Source organism: Taeniopygia guttata, chromosome 24 (genome assembly GCF_048771995.1).
Source record: "Taeniopygia guttata chromosome 24, bTaeGut7.mat, whole genome shotgun sequence".
NCBI lineage: Eukaryota > Metazoa > Chordata > Aves > Passeriformes > Estrildidae > Taeniopygia > Taeniopygia guttata.
Window position 1 is genome coordinate 6768013 of NC_133049.1, and position 21337 is coordinate 6789349.

At 61.0% G+C, this 21337-nt stretch overlaps 2 protein-coding genes across 4 annotated transcripts; one reads left to right on the forward strand and one right to left on the reverse strand.

Moving 5' to 3' along the window:
- Positions 1–93: 93 nt before the first annotated feature.
- RNF214 (ring finger protein 214) lies at positions 94–7725 on the reverse strand. 2 transcript variants are annotated; one of them, XM_030290901.4, is made up of 15 exons: positions 7502–7725; positions 6805–7018; positions 6127–6186; positions 5788–5928; positions 5381–5520; positions 4808–4876; positions 3935–4031; positions 3642–3730; positions 3142–3244; positions 2837–2935; positions 2204–2577; positions 1700–1835; positions 1373–1480; positions 981–1076; positions 94–349 (listed from the first exon to the last, which is right to left on the reverse strand). In XM_030290901.4, the coding sequence occupies exons 1-15, from the start codon at positions 7579–7581 to the stop codon at positions 284–286; spliced, it is 1872 nt and encodes a 623-aa protein (XP_030146761.4). In that variant the 5' UTR covers positions 7582–7725; the 3' UTR covers positions 94–283. The 2 variants fall into 2 exon arrangements, with proteins under 2 accessions (XP_030146761.4, XP_030146762.4); XM_030290902.4 differs by having other exon boundaries at positions 3142–3232; positions 7502–7724.
- Positions 7720–21066, forward strand: PCSK7 (proprotein convertase subtilisin/kexin type 7). Of its 2 annotated transcripts, none has more exons than XM_030290900.4 (16): positions 7720–7788; positions 8616–9077; positions 9479–9613; positions 10006–10171; positions 10952–11042; positions 11506–11560; positions 12884–13022; positions 13574–13674; positions 15582–15749; positions 16989–17096; positions 17947–18049; positions 18862–19018; positions 19125–19219; positions 19344–19437; positions 19644–19761; positions 19942–21066. In XM_030290900.4, the coding sequence occupies exons 2-16, from the start codon at positions 8628–8630 to the stop codon at positions 20344–20346; spliced, it is 2385 nt and encodes a 794-aa protein (XP_030146760.4). In that variant the 5' UTR covers positions 7720–7788; positions 8616–8627; the 3' UTR covers positions 20347–21066. The 2 variants fall into 2 exon arrangements, with proteins under 2 accessions (XP_030146760.4, XP_030146759.4); XM_030290899.4 differs by lacking the exon at positions 7720–7788 and adding an exon at positions 7882–8239.
- The last annotated feature ends 271 nt before the right edge of the window (positions 21067–21337 follow it).

Below are 21337 nucleotides of genomic sequence, written 5' to 3' on the forward strand. Positions count from 1 at the left end.
ACCAGGTCGTGAGGAATGGCCCTAGGAAAGGAGCTGATGGGATCCAAGTGGGAAGGGGTGGCTGAGGACTAAGAAATGAGGAGCTGCAGCAAATCACTGCATAATATACACACTTTATTTATGAATTTGTATGTTTACAGACTTTCTATACACACATTACCTATATAATAAAAATGTACATGTGTATACATGATCGTATAAATATAGAACTGTAGAAATCTTAGAACTGATCCTGTCTATTCACAGCAACTCCTCCCAGGGGCCCACGTTGTCCCAGCAGCCGTCATTTGAGGCTTGGGCAGAAGGGGCAAGTATCATTTGTGTTGGTTTGTGCCCAGAATTTGATGCACTGGAAGAGAGAGAATTAGTCAAGAGCCACTGGCCCAACCCAAAGGTGCCATCATTGTTCACTGCACTCGATTCAGGGGTGTTTTCCTCTGCTCCTTGCAGCCTCCACCACAAGGGCACCGTGAGGAAGGAGCCCTTGTCACCCTCGCAGAGCCATCAGGCCCTCCTCAACGTGATTTCCATTTCCTTGAGGGGCCACTGCTGGAGGCCCCAGAGCTGTTGGGATGGGGGTTCCCCACACAGGTGACCCACTGCCAGGCCCATGGGATGGGAATGTCTCCTCCTCTTCCCAAGAGCTCCTGTCTGGCATCCCCAGCCCAGACACCTGGGCAGCAGTGGCAGCTCTCCCCTCACCCTGTGTTCCAGATCCTTCTAGACTGTCTTGCTCCAGCATCCAAGCCTCACAGAGACAGCACAGGCTCAGGGACACAAGGGCAGCCTGTTCCTAAAGCCAGCAGCCCCTGGCCATGCAGAGTGGCCAGCCAAGAGTACAGAAAGGATGGGATGACAGGATGCAGGGAAGCTGTTTATTGATCGTACCCTTCTCCTGGCAAGGTGTCAGGACAACAAGGACTCGGGAAGGGTCACCTGGAAGCACCAGGAGGAGGCCCTGAGCAGCAGAACACACTCACCTCCTTGTGCAGCACGTGTGAGCAGGCCATGGGGTGAAGGTCTCCGGGCTGCACCAGCTTCTGGCACATCAGACACAGCTTACAGGCAGCTGGGGTCTGGGGGGCAGTGAGGGAAAGAAAGGAGCAGGCAAGGAAGTCAGAGAGAGCTCTGATCACGGATTCAGCTGCAGCCCGAGGCCACAGTCCCCTCTGCCCACAGCCATGCCGCCCTGAGAGCCACCACCACGTCTCGTGTCCCTCTGTTCCAGCGTGAATCCCAAAGGATCTGTGCCCCCAGTCCCCTTCAGCTCAGCAGCCCAGGCAGCTGTGAGAGAGCTCCCAGCTCCGGGGGCTCATCCCTGGAGGACATCCCAGCAGGCTCCCAGAGCCGAGCACCCTTAGAGCATCCTTACGTGTGACGCTGCTCCCGGGTACGCGACCTGGGCCGGCGGCAGGAACATGGGCGTGCTGATCTGAGGCAGGGGAGCAGAGAACATGGGGGCCCTGATCCGGCCCAGAGGCTGCAGCAAGGCACAGGAGGCACATCAGAACAGCCCGGGGGGAAAGGACGGGAGAGTCCCCCCAGGGAAAACTGTTCCCTGGTTACGCTGCAGCCAGCAGGCCAGGGAGCCCAGGGGACAGCCCTGCCGCACAGCCCGAGCTCCGTGGGGAAGCAGGGAGCAGAGGCAGCTCTCCCTGCTCCCCAGGCTCCCCCCGCAGCAGCCCCCAGGCTGTCCCACCTGAGCGCCGGCCGCTGCCCGCTCCTGCTGCTCCGCCAGCTTGGCTGCCACCAGCTGGTTCAGCTCCTCCATGGTCAGGCCGGCCATGGTCCTGCGGGCAGTCTTGATCTGCTGCAGGATGTTGGTCAGCTGGGCCCTGCGTGGACAGCAGCCTGCTGAGAGCTCCTGGTCCTCACAGACCGGGACCCCTCAGCGCCGCTGCCTGGGGGGAGCCGTGTGCTTCCCCTCCACCCTCCAGGTGAGCTGAGCCACGTGCTGAGGAGCTTCTCCCCCCAAAACACGGGGGAAAAAGCAGGGAACCCCCAGAGACAGGCTGGGGGGCTCCTGGCTGTGCCCAGGTATCCCTGCTGTCCTGCAGAGCTCCCGGTGATCCCCATCCCACAGCAAACTGATGGAGACCCACCACCTCTGCCTGCCTCAGTTCCCACCAGGAGCCCCCTTCCCCTGATCCCAGCTCCCACTACACCCACCTCGCCCTCCCGAAAACCACCCCCGAGCCCGTACTTGTTGCACTGTGGGAAGCGAGTCAGCAGCTTCTCCAGCAGCTTCTCCAGCTTGTCGGCCGGCTGGGGCCGGTGGAAGTCGGGAGCGGCGCCCACGGCCAGGCCGGGCGGAGGGGGGATGGAGGCAGCGGGGGCCATGTGCGGGCCGTGCGTGCCCATCAGCGACGCCAGCACCGGGCTGCTCCTGCCCTGCGACGCGGGCAGGGGCGGGGAGGGCTGGTTGGGCCTGGGCATGGCGGGGTTCAGCAGAGGGAAGGACAGCGCCCGGGGATCGGCGCTCGGCATGACCATGGGCACGGGGACCGGCCCGATGGGGAAGGGCAGCCGGGGAGCCAGGGAGGGGTTGGGCTGGAATGCCGTCAGCATGAAATCTGTCTGAGAAAGAAAAGCAGGGCAAGAGGGAAAGGCTGGTTAGAGTAAGACCACCTGGAAGTAGAGCCGAGCGCCCTCCTCTCCAGGCAGCGAGGTGAGGACTGCAGGCACTGGCAGCTGGAAAGGGAAGGAGACCCTTCCCCTCCTCTCTGGTAAGCCCAGACAGGGAATGGGTCACCCCACACACGCACAGCACCTGGCAGGCTGTGCCAGGGCCTGGCAGCACGGAATGCCCGTGCTGTGGGGCTGGAGAGGCACTCACTTCTGAAGGTGGAGGAGGCAGCGTCGGCGTCGGGATCTGGGGCAGGCTGCTCAGCTTCGTGCCGTTCCTCACCATCTGGATGTGGTCGTTGAACTGATCCTGGCAGACAGGGAAGAAAAAGGGCGCATTTATCAAACCTGAGCAAGTTTGGGGCATTCTAAGCCAGGGGGTGGCAGGCCCTAAAGTGGCTCCACAGAAGAATGGAGAGGAGCTGAAGGGAGAAACACAGTGCACGTGAAGAGCTGCTCACTGCGTGTGTGAAGAACTGCTCACTGCTAGGCTGGGAGAGGTCAGCAGGGACTTACTCGGACACTTTGCTTGGTCATACGTATCCTGTTCAGCCTCATCTCCCACTCCTGCTTTGGCCTCATGGTCTCCAGCGTGGGCGGCGCAGACCTGCAAGCACAGCTGAACTTTCCCACTTGCAACTGTGCTCTCACTGGCAGCAAAGTGGGAACAGGCAACCCCCAAACCCTCCTGGCTTCCCCTCCTCCAGCGGGTGGGAAGGGCTCACCCCAGGTGAGGCACCCCACAAGGGAGAGGGACTGACCTGGGGGACACACAGGGACACCACAGCCAACAGCACTGACTGAGCCTGGCAGCTGAACAGTGCCAGGGGATAAGCACAGCCCCACATACCCCTGCTGTGGGACATTATTGAATAATCACATTGATCCAGTAAGAAAACCACAGGAAATCCTGAACTACTCCAGTCCAACCTCCAACGTAAGCAGAGGAAGAGGAGAGGGGACACGGGGACACCTGAGCGACCCTTCCAGCCACTTCTGACACGACACAGACTTACTTGAGGTAGGTGAGGTGTAGCTCTGCTTCTTTTTCTGCTTCTTCTAGTTTCAACACCAGCAGCTCCTTCCGGCTCTCCAGGGACAGGATCTATGGAGAGAGGCTCAGATTTTGTACTCCTGTTCCTTGCTGCCAGACCAGACACTGGCCACTGCTTCCTGCTCTGACACGTGTTCATCTTCCCTCTTACCCCACAAAGTGGTTCTTGGCCTTGCTCCCAATTTCACAGAACTTCCCATTAACCAGCTGGAATTCCAAACCAACCACTTTGCAAGGAAGAAGTCACCTGCTCACCTCTGCTTTCCAGGCCCGCTCTGTCTCCTCAAGAATGTTCCTGTTGATTTCATTGTGCTGGTTCTTCAGCTTGTCCAGCTCCATCTCCCACAGCTGCCTGCACACAGAACAGAACAGAACAGAACAGAACAGAACAGAACAGAACAGAACAGAACAAGTCCCCTCAGGCTCAGGCACCAGAATGGCCCCAAAGGATGGATCCCAGGAGCTCAGGATGGGCTGGAACATGGGAGATCAGCAGTCTCCAGCCCATGACACCAGCCTCAGCTCCCTGGGCTGTGTCCCAGCAGTGAGCTGCTCCAGAGCACACAAACAAGCAGCGTGCAAAGATTCTGGGCCAAACAAGGGGAATTTCCCTGGTCAAAATTCAGTCCAATCCCAGGGAAGATCTGAACCAGGAATCAGCCCAAGCAGCTATGCTGTTCTGATCCTGGAGGGCATTTCCACCTGTGCTTTGGGAACACCTGGAGCATCCCTGCCCAGTTTTAAATACTTGAGCGTGCCAGAGTTTAGTGTAGTTGAACAGCTGTGGGGAACAGACAGGGAAATCAGTCTGCCCTCATTTTGGGGAGTTGAAATTCAATCAGAAGTAGCAGCTACAAGCTGAGTCAATCCACCAAGCATAAATTCTAATCTTATGGGTTCTTTATGTCACAAGTATCCAGGAGTCTGCTTGTGACTGGGATCAAAGAAGATTTAATCCAGAGCCTGATGCTGAAAGAGGAGATAAAACCTCTAGGACACGTTAACTGGCCAGCACTGCTGCATCATTGTCTCTGCTCTGTCCCAACCAAGAGCTTTGGCTTCTCTGCGAGGCAGAATGACAGAACAGCGCTCTGGGCAGCACTAATCAGGTGAAGGTAAGAGCCTTACTTCTCATCAGACTGCTCTGCGATCAGAGAGGCAATCTTGTTTTCCTTCTCCTCCTGCTCCTTCAGCAACCTGCAGGGGAGAAAAGGGACAGCCCAGCTGGAATCCCAACGGAGCAGGGCCCACATTCGAACAGCACGGGCTGGGGATGGCTCCCTGCAATGTGTGTGTGCAAACAGGCACCCACAGCCCCTGGAGCACAAATCCTGCTGGCCCCTGGCACTGCACGAAGGCTGTGGCACAGAGCCAGGCTCGCTGCAGGCAGCTCCCCCAGCACGTGCTCTGCCATGGTCACTTGGGGGAAAAGGGCTGAGCACTCGGAGCCATCACTGGAGGAGTTTTACCCAAAAACATCGCTGAGCCCTCAGAATAAAAACCAGACCTCTATGACATGACAGAATGGCTCCATAAAAATGCCAGTTCAAACAGAGGGCCTGTCCTGAATTCATCTATATACAGGTCTGACCTAAATACTTGCTGCTTCCTAGAAGTTTAAACCTCTTTGTTCCACCAGGTTTATATCATGGTTAAGCAAGGTCTTCTTCCCCAAAAATACTCTCTTTGCCGTACAAATACCTTCTGCCTTTCTCACAGAGTTTCTCAATTTCAGCTTTGAGATCCTGCTCTTTCTGCAGGAATTCTTTCTTTTCTTTCTCCATCTTTTTCTTAGTCTCCTCTCGCTTGATCGTAACATCCTGAATGGCTTTCAGGATCTCCTGGAGTAAAAGAAACATCAAACAGATACAGAGAAAAATCACCAAGTAGTGGTTTTGGTTTAAAATACATTATTTTTTTAATTAGTTGATCAATGAGATTACACAGCAAACTCTTTCCTTTTAGCCGATCCAGCCAAGATATAAATTGGTTATTATGAGGAAACTCAGGAGGCTGATGCTCTTGACTGCAGGTTCTCCTGCCTCTTCATAAAGATTTAAAAATTAATTACAGAGCAGGTTAAACAAAAACAGTTCTCCACCAAATACCTGGTGGTTTTTCATCTCCTCTTCCCTCCGCTGCTGGAGCTGCTTAAGCTGGACCTGCAGCTGATTCTCCACCTGCCTCTGCTTGTCCAACACCTCCTGGTAGCGCTCCTTCAGCAAGGCCCGCTCGGACATCATCTTGTCCTGCATGGAGAGCAAAACTCCTCTGTAACCAGGAAGCCTCAGCACTCCAAGGCTGACATTTGATGGTCTCGGAGGTCTGTTCCAAACATAATGATTCTATGATTCCATTTTGACAGGAAAAAAGTGGGAAGAACAGCTCCAGCTCCTTTGCCTGGGAGGGTGAGCAGCAGAGCCTGAGCATAGGGCTCTGATACCCACCAGGTTCTTCTCGATGTCCTGGTCCGTGTTCACGTCCGCATCGGCCGCCTTGAAGTCAGTCTGTGAAGGGAAATAATTGAGATAAACCCCTGCAGTGAGCAGAGGGACTCCAGGGCCTTCCTGGGGACCTGTTCCAGTGCTCTGCCACCCTCCATGGAAAGAAGTTCTCTGTTGTATTGAGATGAAACTTATCATTTTAGTTTATGGCCATTGTTCCTCATCCTATAGTTGGGCACCAACAAAACACATCTGGCACCATCCTCTGACACCTCTCGGAGATATTTATATGCATTAATGAGATCCCCTCTCAGTCTTATCTAGACCAGCCAGGCCCAGCACCAGCAGTCTCTCCTAATAAAAGAGATGCTCCAAACCCTTCATCATCTTCACAGCCTCTGCTGCAGCACCCTTCTTCAGCAGCTCTTTGTCTTTCTTGTACTGAGGAGCCCAGACCTGAACACAGCACTCCAGGTGTGGCCTCATCAGGTCGAATTTTAATTAAAGATAAATTAACATTCAAGCGGAGGCCCGGGCAGACAGCAGCGGCTGTAAAGCTGCAAGTACGGATGTGTTTTACCCTTCGGTCACGGCTTATTCAGTTCTTTATCCTCCAGGTCCCACAAGAGCCTCGCAGGGCCCTGGCCCCGCACAGCCCCAACCCGGGGGAGCTGCACCCACCTGCACCGCGATGTTCTGCGAGGGTCTGCCCGGGGCCGCCTCCTCCTCGGGCTCCTCGGCCGCCGCTCCGCTCTGCCCCGCGGCCTCCGTGCCGCCGGCACCGGGCTCCGCATCCCCGCCGGGACCGGGACCGGGACCGGGACCGGCTGCGGGCTCCCCGTCCCCGCCGGGACCAGGCTCGCTGGGGCTCTCCGGGGCGGAGAGCGGGCTCCCGCTGCGGGGAACCGGGCACCGCTCAGCGCCGCGGCTGCATCCCGGCTCCTTCCCGGCTGCATCCCGGCTGCATCCCCGCTCTATCCTGGCTCCTTCCCGGCTGCATCCCGGCTCCTTCCCGGCCCCATCCCCGCTCCATCCCGGCTCCTGCCCGGTTCCATCCCTGCTCCATCCCGGCCCCATCCCCGCTCTATCCCGGCCCCATCCCCGCTCCATCCCGGCTCCTGCCCGGTTCCATCCCGGTCCCATCCCCGCTCCATCCCCGCCCCATCCGGGCCCCATCCCCGCTCCAACCCAGCTCTATCCCGGCCCCATCCCGGCCCCATCCCCGCTCTATCCCGGCCCCATCCCCGCTCTGTCCCGGCCCCATCCCTGCTCCATCCCGGCTCTATTCCCGCCCCATCCCGGCCCCATCCCCGCTCCATCCCGGCCCCATCCCGGCCCCATCCCGGCCCCGCTGCCGCCCCGCCGGCCCCCCCGTTACCTGCCGGGCGGCGCGGCGGGGCCGGGCTCGCAGAGGCGCGGCGGGTCGGGGCCGTCGACCTGCGCCTGTTCCAGCGCCATGGGGGCGGCTGCGGGGCTGGGCCGGGCCGGCGGAGCGGCACCGGGGGCACCGGGCGGCACCGGGCGGCACCGGGGGCAGCGAGCGGCACCGGGCGGAGCGCACGACCCGCGCCCCCGCCGCGCCGCCCCTTCCGCCCCGCGCCCCGGCGGATGTGACGCCGCTGTCAGCGGCACCGCGGTTCCGGCGGCGGCGGCGGCTCATGCCCGGTGAGCGCTGCGGGGCGGCACCGGCGGGCGGCGGGCGGCGGGATGCGCCCCGGGCCCGCAGCGCCGGCCCCGCTGCCGCCGGCTCCGGGCGGGTGGCGGAGGGCAGCGGGGCCGCTGTGCCCGTGGGTGACCTCGGCAGTGTCCCCGGTGCCGGTGCCCGGCGGAGCGGGGAGCGCCGCGGCTGCCCCGGGGCGCTGCGCGGTGCCGCTGCCGGGGGGATCGAGGGGCGCTTAAAGCGATTTTAGGGGGAGAACCCTGAGCTCATCATGCAGTGTCAGGGGGAATGGAGCGGGTGGAGGGAGGGAAAGGACCGGGGGTGTGGAGCTCCGGGCACGGCCAGGGCACCGGGACCTCGGGAGGTGTTTGCCCTGCGCTGCCGGTGGTGAACCGCGGCTCGGTGGTGCTTTCTGCCCGTGCCGGGGAAAAGCGGGTTCCTCCGGCCGGGGGGCAGGTGAGGAGCGAGTTCTGCAGAGGAGGAACCGGCTCTGGGCTGCCCACGGAGCGCGGGGTGCCCGTGGTGTTTGTTCCGGGGAACTACGCACCGGGAGTTCCTTATCAGCTCCTTATCAGAGGCGAGAGGGGGGAGCGGCTCCTCCTGCCAGCCCAGCGCGGTTTCCTGGCCCGGGGCTGGCACCCGGCGGGCAGGGCAGGGTTGGGATCCATCCCTGCCCAGCCCGGGTGTGCCTCCAGTTTGAGCCGCTGGCAAGGAGCCGCCTGGGCTGGCGTTTCCCGGGAAGGGGATTTGCCGTGGAGCGGGTTGGTGGGGCTCTGTGGGACATTGGGGTGTCCCTCATCCTCAGGAGGGGCTCTCCCCGCTGTCATTGCAGCCCGCCTGTCTGATGCCGCATTGGAGGCGGGCAGCGCCGCTATGGAGCGCGGGGATGGAGGCCACGCTCTGCATCCACACCTGCCTTTGGCTGAGCGCTCCCTGGATCCCGCTGGCCTCGGGCGGGCAGCGCGCTCCGGACACTGAGGGCCGCCACGCGAAGCTGACGTGGGCGGTCAGCCTGGATGCACCCGAGGAGGAGCTGGAGCAGCGGGCAGAGGAGCTGGCGCGGACGGCGGGGCTGGTGAACATGGGCCGTGTGGGCGAGCTCAAGGGCCATTACCTCTTTGCCTACCAGCCCGAGGGCCGCGCGGCACCCCAGCACGAAGCCATAAGGAGGGCGGTGGACGCTTTGTTTGCACAGCACGACAGCGTGCGGTGGCACTCGGAACAGAAGCTGCTGAAGCGCTCCAAGCGCAGCCTGCACTTTAACGATCCCAAATACCCCCAGCAGTGGCATCTGGTGAGTGGTTACCCGGCTCCTGCCGTGCTCGCAGGCTCGGGCTGTTTGTGTGGCTGCAGGTGAGCTGCCACTTGAGGGACAGAACAGCCTCTTTCTGTTCTTTGGTGAGGAGGGAGCTCGCTGAGAGCTCGCCCTGCTTGCTGTGATAAGGGGAGGAAACAGCTCCTGCAGCTGGTTGTGCGCTGGTGGCACTGGGGTGGGCAGAGGGCTTTGGCTGGAGCACGCTGTGCCCTCCACGTCGTGGCTCGAGCAGCTGTTGCTCATTGTCAGCCTCAAAGGATCTCCCCTGACTGTCCTGTGACTCCTTCCCGTGCTGGACCCAGCACCACACGTCATATCCAGTGCACCCAGGAGGTCCCCCCAGCGCTGACCCTGTCCCCACTGTCCTTTCTGGTGCGTAGAACAACCACAAGAGCCCCGGGAAGGACATCAACGTCACGGGCGTGTGGGAGCGGAACGTGACGGGGCGCGGGGTGACGGTGGTGGTGGTGGACGACGGCGTGGAGCACACCATCAAGGACATCCAGCCAAACTACGTGAGTGCCTGTGCAGGCTGGAGGCAGGGCAGTGTGACAGGAGCGTGTGAGAGCTCAGAGTCCAGCCTGCGCCGTCACCTTGGGCGGAAAGTGCCAGCAGCAAACCTTTCCTGGGAGATTCTGTACCCGGGTTTGGGGTTTCCCTGCCTTTGTGCAACCCATGGGAAGCAGCTGGCATCCCTCTGACCCGCAGCAGTGCCTGGAGCTGCCTTGGTTGGTCCCTTCCCCACAGCAGCAGATAGCGGAGTTGAGCTGCAGCCCTGTGAGGAAGCAGCCTCCAAGTTCCCATGACATCCAGCCTGTGTTTCAGCCCATGTTGCGCTCACTTAACTCCTGCTTTTCCCAAATTGAGGAGAGCAGAGCCCCAATCCCGACTGTGGGTCTGTTTGCAGTGCCCAGAAGGCAGCTATGACTTGAACTCCAATGACCCTGACCCAATGCCTCACCCCGACGAGGAGAACGGGAACCACCACGGGACCCGCTGCGCCGGGGAGATCGCGGCTGTGCCAAACAACAGCTTCTGCACGGTGGGAGTCGCCTACGGCAGCCGCATCGCGGGTAGGTCAGGGCCAGGCTGCCAGGCTGCCTGCCCTTTGGATCCACAGGGTGGGACACGGCCCCACGGGCTGCAGCGGCTCCTTGGGCTGCTGCAGGGAGGGCCTGGCGCCTGCCTGAGCTCCGCTGCAGGGGAGCTGGCTCCTGGCAGCTTTTCCAGAGTGTTCCTGGCCTCCGTGGCTGCCAGACTTTTGGCAGAGTGTGCCGTGCTGGCTGCTGTGCCATGACATGCCCAGGCTGTGCCTGGAGGCACTGGGGCAGCAAATCTTGGCCAGCCCCTCTCGCTGCCCTGGCCCCTGGTCTCAGCTTTGCCTTGTGGCATGGACAAGGGTGAAGAGCCGGTGCTGTGTCTCTCCCCTGTGAGGCCAGGGAATGTGTGCTGTGCCCCAGCTGCCTCCAGAGCTCCTGAGCTGCCCCGCAGAGGGAGGGAGGTCTCTGTGCCCTGCAGGATGTGTCCCTGGCAGGGCAGGGGACAGCCTTGCTGGGACACAATTCTGTCCATAGCTGCTCACACCACAGTCCCTGGGGTGCCGGGGGGGTCAGGGCGCAGCAGGCAGAGGCTCCCAGCTGGCAGAAGCAGGGATGAGCTCGTTGTGTACCCACAGCACAAGGAATGGGAGGGTTTGCCCCAATCCAACGGGATCTGGTGCTGCCTCAGCCCTCCAAATCTGGGCTGGCCTTACAGGGTGAGCACAGCGGGGCAGCCTCGAGCCAGGAGTTTGTTTGCAGTTTGTGCAGCTCATGTGACCCGTGTTCCTCAGCTCCTTGTCCTCTGTCCTGCAGGCATCCGAGTGCTGGACGGGCCCCTCACGGACAGCATGGAGGCCATTGCCTTCAACAAGCACTATCAGATCAATGACATCTACAGCTGCAGGTGAGCCCCCAGGGCACCCTGAGCTGCCAGCCCTGCTCTGCCTGGGACGGGTCACAGCTCATGGCTGAGTGCTCACACCAGCTCCCATCCTCCCGGGCTGCAGTTAGCCTTGGGGCACCAAAATGCTCTTCCTGGAGACTGTCCCACCTACAGCTGTGAGGTGTCCCTCTGTGTGCTGCTGCAGCACGTCCCCTGGGCTGGCTGTGCTCCCCACTGTGGTCAGGCAGCCCCGTGTGACGGGGACTGGAATGTCTGAGAAGCCGCTCATTAAATAAAAATCAAACATTTTGTGCGCTGGAATGTGACCCAGGGGCACAGTGCAGACATGACAGCGATGTCCCAGCAGCGAGGGGCCATCCTGACGGGTGGGAAAGTGCAGAGCTCTGCAGTCCCAGCTGGGAGCTGGCTGTGATGGCAGGGAGGGGCTCCTGGGGCTGTCACCTCACGCTGCCTCTCTTTGCAGCTGGGGTCCCGATGACGATGGGAAGACTGTGGATGGCCCCCACCAACTGGGAAAGGTAAACCCCAGCCCCAGCAGCGCTGGGGGAGCCTCCAGGGCTGGCTTGTGGCCTCTTGCCTGCCCGTTCAGGCAGTGTCACTCTGCTCTGACACTCTGCACGTCCGTGCCCGTCTCTCGCTGCCGGCGGAGGTTCCCTGTCACTGTGGTTGGGAGAGGCGACGCTCGGGCAGGGCAGCATCAGCTGTGCAAGGAGAGGCTGCTCCCAGCAGGGAGAGGCTCTTTCACAACCTGTGGTGTGGCGCTGACAGCTCTGCAGCCTGCAGGACGCTCTGCTCAGGAGGCTGAGCTTTCCCTGTGCTCATCTCGAGGCCTTTGGATACTGGGAGTAAATAACGGGGGGTGGGATTGCAGGGGGAGGGAGAGGCAGAGCTGAGGCTGCTCCTTGCCAGGCCATTAAGGTTTTCTCAGAGCTCCTGTGCTGCAGATCTGCTGCAGAACACACCCAGCCCGCCTGGGCTGCAGCAAGGGGTCACTGAGGGGCCCCAAAACCAGCAGTGGGGTGTGGTTCTGCTCCAGTGCTCTTCTGCTGTGCTTTTCCAACCACAGCTCAGCAGTTCCTGCGCCCTTCAGAGCGGCGCTGACAACCGAGCCGTTGGTTCACCATAACAAATGGTTTCCAGTTCTGCCAGTTAATTTATTCCCTTCCTGCCTGCAGAGACAGCTGGAACAAGCTCCAGGACACAAAGCACAGGCAGAGCTCGCTGTGCCACAGCAGAATGGGCAGAATGTACCTTCCTCTGCCGGGGAGGGAGAGCAGGCTGGTCACCCCAGCGGGGTTGTGTTTGTGCTCATCCATCAGACGTGTCCTTTCCCTGGGTGGGAGCTGTGGCTGGGAGAGGTGTCTGGGCTGAAATGCGCTCCCAGCCGGGGCACGTGCTGCGGTGTGTCTCAGCAAAGGCAAGGCCCCCGTGTCTGTGGGGCTGGGCACACAGGGCAGTGGCTCTGTGGGGAGCCCTGGTCACACGTGGCTGCTGGCAGAAAGCACTGGGGTCAGTCTGGAAGGAGCCCCCTGCTGTCGCCCTGATTCTTGAGTTTTTCTAAAGCCTTCTGAGTTTACATTCTATTGGGAAACTTTCCCACACAGTTTCTGTAAATAACGTGTTATTTTGCATTCCTTCATAGGGGTAGAGAGACTTGATGTACTAGTAGTTTGTCCAATGTCTTTGGAGAGGTGGCCCATTTACTCTCCAATCCACTGTCACCTTTAGAAAAGTATAAAAATTAGAGTCAGAAAATAAACTTTCTGTTTTACCTTGCAAAATAGCAAGTAACTCGCGTTGTGTTGTCCTGTAGCGACACCCTGCCCTGTCCCTGTCCACAGGCTGCCCTGCAGCACGGCGTGATCGCGGGTCGCCGGGGCTTCGGGAGCATCTTCGTGGTGGCCAGTGGCAACGGGGGCCAGCACAGCGACAACTGCAACTACGATGGATATGCCAACTCCATCTACACTGTCACGATAGGTGAGCCTTCTGTCTCCTCCCTTCCCGGCCTGGAGCACTGAGGTGATCCCAAAAGCACAGACCCTGCCCGGCTGGGAGCTGGCTGGGTGGTGGGAATCTGTGGGAACATGTCTGGGAACAAGCGTGGCAGCATTTAGGGTGTGCTGGGCTTCAGTCCCCAAGCCTGCAGGTTGCTTCTGACCTACAGAGCAAGGGGAGGCCACAGAAATTCCTGCCCGTGTCCAGGCCTCCTTCCCGGGCTGTGACAGACCCTGGAATGCAGCATTCCCATCATTTGTGTTAGAGGGCAAATGGGTAATCCAGAGCAGGAGCTGCGTGAGGGGCAGAAGATCTGTGTGATACTGAGCACAGTGAGGGATTGTTTATCGTGGCTGCCCTTCCTGTAGAGCTTCCAGGTGGGCAAAATACAGGCTTGGTGCTGATTTCCCTGCCCAGCTGCCAGGCCCTGGAAGAGCACATCTGGCAGGAGAGGCTCGCAGGGGATCAGGAGCCTGAAGCTGCAGCAGTGGCAGGGGACAGGTTTCACAGGCGGTGCCTGTCCCGTTCCCCAGGAGCCGTGGATGAGACGGGCTCCATGCCCTTCTATGCTGAGGAGTGTGCCTCCATGCTGGCCGTGACCTTCAGCGGCGGGGACAAGATGATGAGGAGCATCGTGAGTAGCTGTGTCCCCTGCCTGTGCCCTCCTGGCCACCCTGGGACAGGCAGGACATCGCTCCGTCCCCTCCCGTTCCCACACAGCCCCTCTGTGAGCCATGCAGGTGCATTTATCCCCACGCAGACAGAGGGAGGGTCCTGCTCTCAGCCCCCCTGGCTCCTGCCCAGCCAGCCCACCTCGCTCTGCTCCCAGGGCATGCTGGAGCACGGACAGCAGGGAGAGCATCGGGCTCTTTAAACAACTTGGCCCCAGCTTCTCCTCTCTTCTGGCACGTAGGCCTCTCCCAGTCGATTTTTTAAGAATATTTTTATCAGCTTTTCCCTTCTTTTGCCAAAAAATGACTTCTTGTCAACAACACGTCCTTTCTGCCCGAGCCAAGCAGCCAGGGCTGTTTTCCCCCTTGCAGGCCTGACCCAGCCTGTCCCTGCCTTGGTGCCAGGCTGCCCCACCGCAGTGGTGTGACCCCTTGCTGTCCTGTGGGGCCAGCAGGGGCTGCAGAGCCTGCCCACCCCAGGGCAGCCTGGGGGAAGCAGCGCTGGCTCCTGATACCTCGGGTTGGGTTGGCCACGTTTGGAGGGTCTCCCACCAGGACAGGACTTCCCAAAAGCACTTTCCTTTGGCTCTGTGCCTGCCTCAGAGCAGCTGAATCCAGGCTTGTCAAACTGGCTTCCCCACGTGCTGGGGAAACCTGGGCAGCAGGGAGAGCCTGGGATCCTGGGGCACCTGGCTGGGACTCAGCGAGCTCCTCCTGCAGCCCAGAGCCAGGGCAGGGAGCTGTGCCCAGCCAGGGCACGGCACAATCTGCCACAGGGACAGTAAAACCCTCAGCGGGGCTGGGTCTCGCTTTCAGAAATCACTGCAGTTGTCCCAGGCTGCTTTGGAAAGTGCTGACCCTGGGAAAAAAGGGAACCAGCGCGGGCTCTGCTGCATTCCATCAGCAGCTCCAGGCTCATGGGTTGGTCTGGCCTCCCCCAGCACGGTGTGAGTGCTCTGAAGGTCACAAATGCACGTTCATTTTAAACACTGGCTTTATGGGACACTGACAGGGGAGCTGGCACTCCATGGGGCAGCCAGGCTGAGATCCACACGTAGCCTGGGAACAGCCCGTGCCACAGTGGCTCCTTCAGCCAGCCCCTGCCTTGCTAAACCCCACACAGCCCTTTTTCAGCAGCACAGTCTGCTCCTGGGCACCCTGGAGCTCCCTGCAGTGCTGCCAGAGTTAACTCAGGGTTAACTTCCCTGCAGTCATCTGCTCCAGCTTTTTTTTTTTTTTCCTTTTTACCAGACCATAAACTTTGTGTGGTTTCCTTAATGGGAAGAATTTAATACAGCTTCTGGCACTGGATGTGCTTCCTACTGAAAGTTTGTGCTCTGGGGGTGCTCTGTGTGGGACACTCAGTGTCCCAGCGTGAGCTGGAGCCGCTCACAGCTGGAAAAATGAGGTGGAGCCAAGCAAAAACACAGGAAACCCCTCAGATTTTGGGCTTTCTCCCCACGGGGAGCAGAGGGAGATGGATGCACTTGCTTTGCAGTGAGGTGGCAGAATTTGAGAGCTTCCTGATGCCTCTTCAGAGGCTGTGTGTGCTCGGCACAGTCCCATGGCCCCCCGGCAGTCTGGGTGTGACACTGATCAGCAGTGACAGTGAGAAAGAGCCCAAACTGTGCCTGCCAGGAGGTTCCCACAAAGTTGCTTCGTTAGGGCTGGTTTCTCTCTCTCTGTCTCTCCAGAAGGAACTGTCTCCACGTATCACTTCCCACCTGGGATCGCTGCAGTGGGGCTGCCCTGGGGCCCTCCTGGCTGGCTGTGAGCGGGGACAGTTGTGTCACAGCTGAGATTGAGCTGGCACGTCCCTGTCCGGCCACCCCACCCCAGCAGAGGCCTGACAGGTGCCGTTTCTGTGCAGGTGACCACGGACTGGGACCTGCAGAAGGGCACGGGCTGCACGGAGGGGCACACGGGCACGTCGGCAGCAGCACCACTGGCCGCGGGCATGATCGCGCTGATGCTGCAGGTGCGGCCCTGCCTCACCTGGCGGGACGTGCAGCACGTCATCGTCTTCACTGCCACCAAGGTGAGGGCCTGGCCTCCTCCTCCTCCTCCTCCTCCTCCTCCTCCTCCTCCTCCTCCCTGCAGGATGGCCGGGAGCCTGCCCTGCTGTGCACATCCTCGTTTGGCTGCTGCTCCTCCATAAATCTCTGCCTCGCCTGGCTCACCCCGTGTTCCTTCCAGGAATGTGCCTGAGGCATTCTCCCCTGTCAGGATAACAAATGGGTTATTTGCCTCAGGAATGCCTCCATCTGCCAGTGTAGGGGTCTTCCAGGAGCTCAGCAGGTTCAGGGGCTCAGCAGGTTCCAGAGCTCAGCAGGTTCCAGAGCTCAGCAGGATCCAGGGCTCAGCAGGTTCAGGGTCTCAGCAGGTTCCAGAACTCAGCAGGTTCCAGAGCTCAGCAGGTTCCAGAGCTCAGCAGGTTCAGGGGCTCAGCAGGTTCCAGGGCTCAGCAGGTTCAGGGGCTCAGCAGGTTCCAGGGCTCAGCAGGTTCAGGGGCTCAGCAGGTTCCAGGGCTCAGCAGGTTCCGGGGCTCAGCAGGTTCCAGGGCTCAGCAGGTTCCAGAGCTCAGCAGGTTCCAGGGCTCAGCAGGTTCCAGAGCTCAGCAGGTGGGGCTGGCCCAGCCCAAGGGCTGACACCTCTGCAGTGTCACCTCATGGTCCAGGCAGTGGGAAGCAGGAACTCTGTCCTGGCCTTTCCTGGGCTCTGCAGAGAGCTGGGCTCCTGGAAATGGGCACAACAGAAGCTGGGCAGCAAACACAGCCCTGCCTTTCACCCAGAGCAGGGGTGAGAACTCACTGGAGGGATGGGGCTTCTCCCTCACCCCTCTGGGGAGCAGGAGTCTGTGTGCAGTGAGGCTGTGCTCTCGTTGGCATGGGACAGTGTTTTCCATCACTTCCAAGCCAATGTTGCCAGGGCAGTGCAGCCCAAGAAGTGATGGGGCCCAGATCTGTCCTGCCCCAGCTCCTGGTGATTTAAAGGACTCCGTTCCTTCTCTCCAGGATGGCACAGGCAGTGGTTTGGGCAGCAGCTGGGATGTTTCAGAGCAGAGGCATTTGTGCCCTTTTGTGCTGCTCCATTTCCTTTCTGAGGAGCTGGATTTGTCCTGGGATTTGTTTCAAACAAAGATCAACCTGTTCCTTTCTAATAAGGCCATGTGGGTTTGCTTCCCCAGCCCTGTGGGATGTGTCTGGGCCTCCTTCCCTTCAGGCCTGGGGGTTCAGGCTGCTCCCAGGTGAGCAGAGCACCCTGTGTGTCTTTGCAGTACGAGGACCGTCACGCCAAGTGGGACACGAACCAGGCTGGCTTCAGCCACAGCCACCAGCACGGCTTCGGCCTGCTCAACGCCTGGAGGCTGGTGAACGCTGCCAAGGTAACTCCCTGCCCTCCCACACCTGCCCGTGGGCAGCAGAGCAGCCCAGCCCAGCCCCGTGGCAGGGACAGCTCCTGTCCCGGTGACACCATGGGGTGACACCGCTGCCGTTCAGCACTTTGGCCACCATCCTGCTGGCCCTGGCGCTGAGGCTGCTTTTGCTGTGAGGTCACGAGGCTCCTGAGAGCCATCCCAAGCTGCTGCTGCTCCCCAGCACTATATATAGCCATGGCGAGGGCCCGACCCACGGCGACGGGAGCTTGGTCAGCAGTGCCTTCCTCGCTGCACGGTGCTGCAGGGAGGGTGTCCTGCCCCCCAGACCAGGCTGTTCTCACTGCCCGCTCCGGGAGTGGTGTGCTCATAGCAGGCAGAGGCATCCCCATCCCTTCCTCCTCTGCCCTTTGGCACTTGGTCCCAGCTGTGTGCTGTGCCGGGTCACTGCCGCTGCCAGCCGTGCCCTCAGGGTCACAGGGACCTCCAGGCTGCTCCCTCTACCTGCAGGCACTTGGGTTCTGCTGCTCCCTGTCCCCTGTACCAGGGCTTGGAGCGGAACAGCCTCAGGGCACCACTCAAAGCCACTGTGACAAACCCTGAGCTGGGGAGTCCCAAACCTTGATCAGCCCTTCTGGCTCCCAGGCAGTGACTTTCCCTCCTTTCCTGGGCATGTGGGCACTGCTCCCATCCCTGGGGTGTCACAGCAGCCTGCGTGTCCCAGAGCATCATCAGAAGAGGCCCCTTGGCCTGGCCCACACCCAGCCCAGGAGCAGCCTGTGAGAGCTGTGGGACAGGGAGGGATGGCTGTGCAGGGAGGGCGCGATCCGTGCTGAGCCCTCTCTCCTTGCCCTGGCAGATCTGGGAGTCCGTGCCGTACCTGGCCTCCTACGTGAGCCCCGTGCTGAAGGAGGGCAGGAGCATCCCGTGGCTCCCGCAGGAGCTGCAGGTGGCCTGGAACGGTAAGAGCCACGGAGAGAGAGCCAGCCCTGCCCGCCGGCGTGCCGGGCCAGCCAGGGGTTAAGTGCTGGGCTGCCTGGGCTTTTTCCACTGCCCATCCCCAGGGGATCCCCTCCCCACAGCCCATCCCCTGCACTGATGCTGTCGGGGAGCCAGACTGGGCTCAGCAGCGGGGCTGGGCTGGGCAGCGGCCAGAGCTGCTCGCCTGGCTTTGACCATTTTAGGCAATGCTGCAGCTCCCGACTTGGCCGGGCCGTGCGGAGCTGCTCGGGGCTACCAGCGGCTGCTCGGGGCTACCAGCAGCTGCTCGGGGCTACCAGCAGCTGCTCGGGGCTACCAGCAGCTCCTCGGGGCTACCAGCGGCTGCTCGGGGCTACCAGCGGCTGCTGTGGGTTACCAGCAGCTGCTCGGGGCTACCAGTGGCTGCTCGGGGCTACCAGCGGCTGCTCGGGGCTACCAGCAGCAAGGGGAGCTGGGCCCAGCCCTGCCCGGCCCCAGCACGCCTGCACACAGGGGACACTGCTGTCCTGGCATGTGCCCACATCCCCCGAGCAGGGGCTGGGAGTGCCCACCCACCCACTCGCCCCGCTGCAAGGGGGCTGTGCTCCTGGGAGCGTTCCTGGAGCTGGGAGCAGCTGGAGATGGGCTGGAGCAGCCTGGGCACTGTCCCAGACCCACACAGGGCAGCTGGGAAGAGGCAGAGACAATGTGTGTGTCCTGTGAAGTGGCACCACAGCCCCGTGGGGCTGGCTGGGAGTGGGGACTCCATCCCAAAGCCACCAGCCTTGGCCAAAACCCCCCTTCCCTTTCCCAGTCACCCCCGCCGACCTGGAGCTGTCTGGCATGAGGACCCTGGAGCACGTGGCTGTCACGGTCACCATCACCCACCCTCGCCGTGGCAACCTGGAGATCCGTCTCTTCTGCCCCAGCGGGATGATGTCCCTGATCGGCACCACGCGCAGCATGGACTCGTGAGCACCGCGGGCACACGGGGGCACCGGGGCCGGCCCGGGGGCTCTGTGACCCCTCAGGGGCTCTGTGACCCCTCAGGGGCTGTCTCCCCTCTCCCCTTGGCAGGGACCCCAATGGCTTTTCTGACTGGACCTTCTCCACGGTGCGCTGCTGGGGCGAGCAGGCTCAGGGCACCTACAGGCTGCTCATCAGGGACATCGGTGAGTCCTGCCTTCAGGGCCCTCAGCAGTGGTGGCAGCTCCGTGCCATGTCCCGGGGAGCTGCCAGCTCAGACCCTGCTTGGCTCAGAGGCTTCCCCGCCCGACCAGCCTGGTTCCTCCCCAGGGGACGACAGCCTGAGGCCTGGCACCCTGCAGCAGTGGCAGCTGACCCTGTACGGCTCCTCCTGGTCCGCAGCAGAGATGAAGGAGCGGCAGAGGTAGGGCCCCACATCTGGACAGGAGAGGGAGGCTGAGGGCTCCGTCCCTGCTGTGGGCACTGGGTTGGAGCCAGGTGAGGCTGGGGCTGCCCTCACACCTCACAGGGCAGCTCTGTGTGCTGAAGGAGACACCCTGGACCCTTTGTGGGCGTTTTGGAGCCTCCCTGGAGCCCCACGGGAGCCTCACGGGGTGTCTCTGTCCCCAGGCTGCTGGAGGAAGCCATGAGTGGGCAGTACCTGAGCGGGGACTTCTCCCTGCCCTGTCCCCCAGGGCTGGACATCCCCGAGGAGCAGCGTTACACCATCACAGCCAACACCCTCAAGGTGAGCCTGCCTGCAGGCTGGGAGCCCTGCATCCCCCAGGATGAGCTGGGAGCCCTGCATCCCCCAGGATGAGCTGGGAGAGCAGGACCCCGCTCAGCACTCTGTGCCCTCTCTGCTGGGCAGCGGGCAGGGCCCTGAGGGGGTTGAGAGCTTTGTTTCTCAAGAGGTTTTCCTCTGCAGACCCTCCTGCTCTTGGGATGCTTTGCCGTGTTCTGGACTTTCTACTACATGCTGGAGGTTTGCCTGACGAGGAACGAGGCGGGGCTGGACCTGGGCTGCTCCAGCTCCACCAGCTGCAGGTGGCACCAGCAGGGAGGGAAGCACCGAGCCCTGGAGCACGACCTGGAGATGGAGTCGGTGCCTCTGTACCAGGAGAAGGACGTGGAGGAGGCTGAGATGGAGTGTGAGCCCCTGGAGGCTGCCCGGGACGGGGAGGAGGGGTCCTGGACCCCCACCCACCCCAAACTTTCCAGCAATGGCAGAGCTGTGAGCTTCCACGAGGCAGCCCCCGCTGGAATGGGATTCCTGGGCCGGGAGGCATCGACTGAACTGCTCGGGGAGGACAGGGAGCACCAGCCCTGCTGACAGGGCCCTGCCTCGGTACGACCCCTGGCTCGCTGCTGAGCCCCACGGACCATTGCCACTGTGTCCTGCGGGAGGTGCTGGAAACAAGGAGAGAGGGCTGGTACTGCAGAGGGAGCTTCCCTTCCCTCCTCCTGGACAACAAACAAGCCTTAAACCCTTTCCTGCTGGAGCCTGCGCCGCTGTGAGGGAGTGCCATTCCCACCGAGCCCCTTCGTGCCGCTGCAGCGGGGCCCAGAGTGTCCCTTTGTCCCCCATTCCTGCAGAGCGAGCCTGGAAAACGCAGCGAGGCCCCAGCAGCCGCCTCTGCAGGCAGGGACCCCACAGCACTGGCATTTCCCGGGCTGGCAGCCGGCCCCTACCCACCAGTTATCCCAGTTTAGAAGCAGGGAGTTATTTCACTCATCTCCAAGCAGCGCTTCTCCCTGCCCCCGTGCTCCCATCCTGCAGATTCCTCCTCTCCTGTGGGCACAGAGCAGCTGTGGGGTGGGGGAGGCAGGATCCAGCCTGTCTGGGGCAGGATGGGGCTGGCCCTGGGCACAGGAGCACCTCTGGTAGCTGGGATGGGGAGGCAGAGTTGCTCTGGCAGTGGCTCCTCTGAGCAGGGCTGGCTTGTTCACATGTCTTTGGGTTCGGTGGTTTTATTTTTTTAAAGCTGGGGTTTGTTTTTTAATCAGCAAAGCCCTTTTGTGTAGCTTTCCAAATAAAGCCTGAAAAACCCTCCTCTCCCCCATCCATCACTCTTCTGCCCTCCCAAAGATTCCTCACTGTGGAAAAATGTGTCACACAGCAGCTCCCAGCCCCGGGGCGGGGGGACCCAGCGCTGGGTGCTGCATCTGGGGGGGCTGTGTGCCCTTCAGACAGAGTGAAAATTCTACAGGGTAGAAATCCATTTAGATTTAAATGAAATGTGCCACTTCAAGCTTACTAACACAAGTGAAATATGCTCTTTAGTCTAGTACTGCAGCACTAGCAAAACTACCGCAGCTAAAGA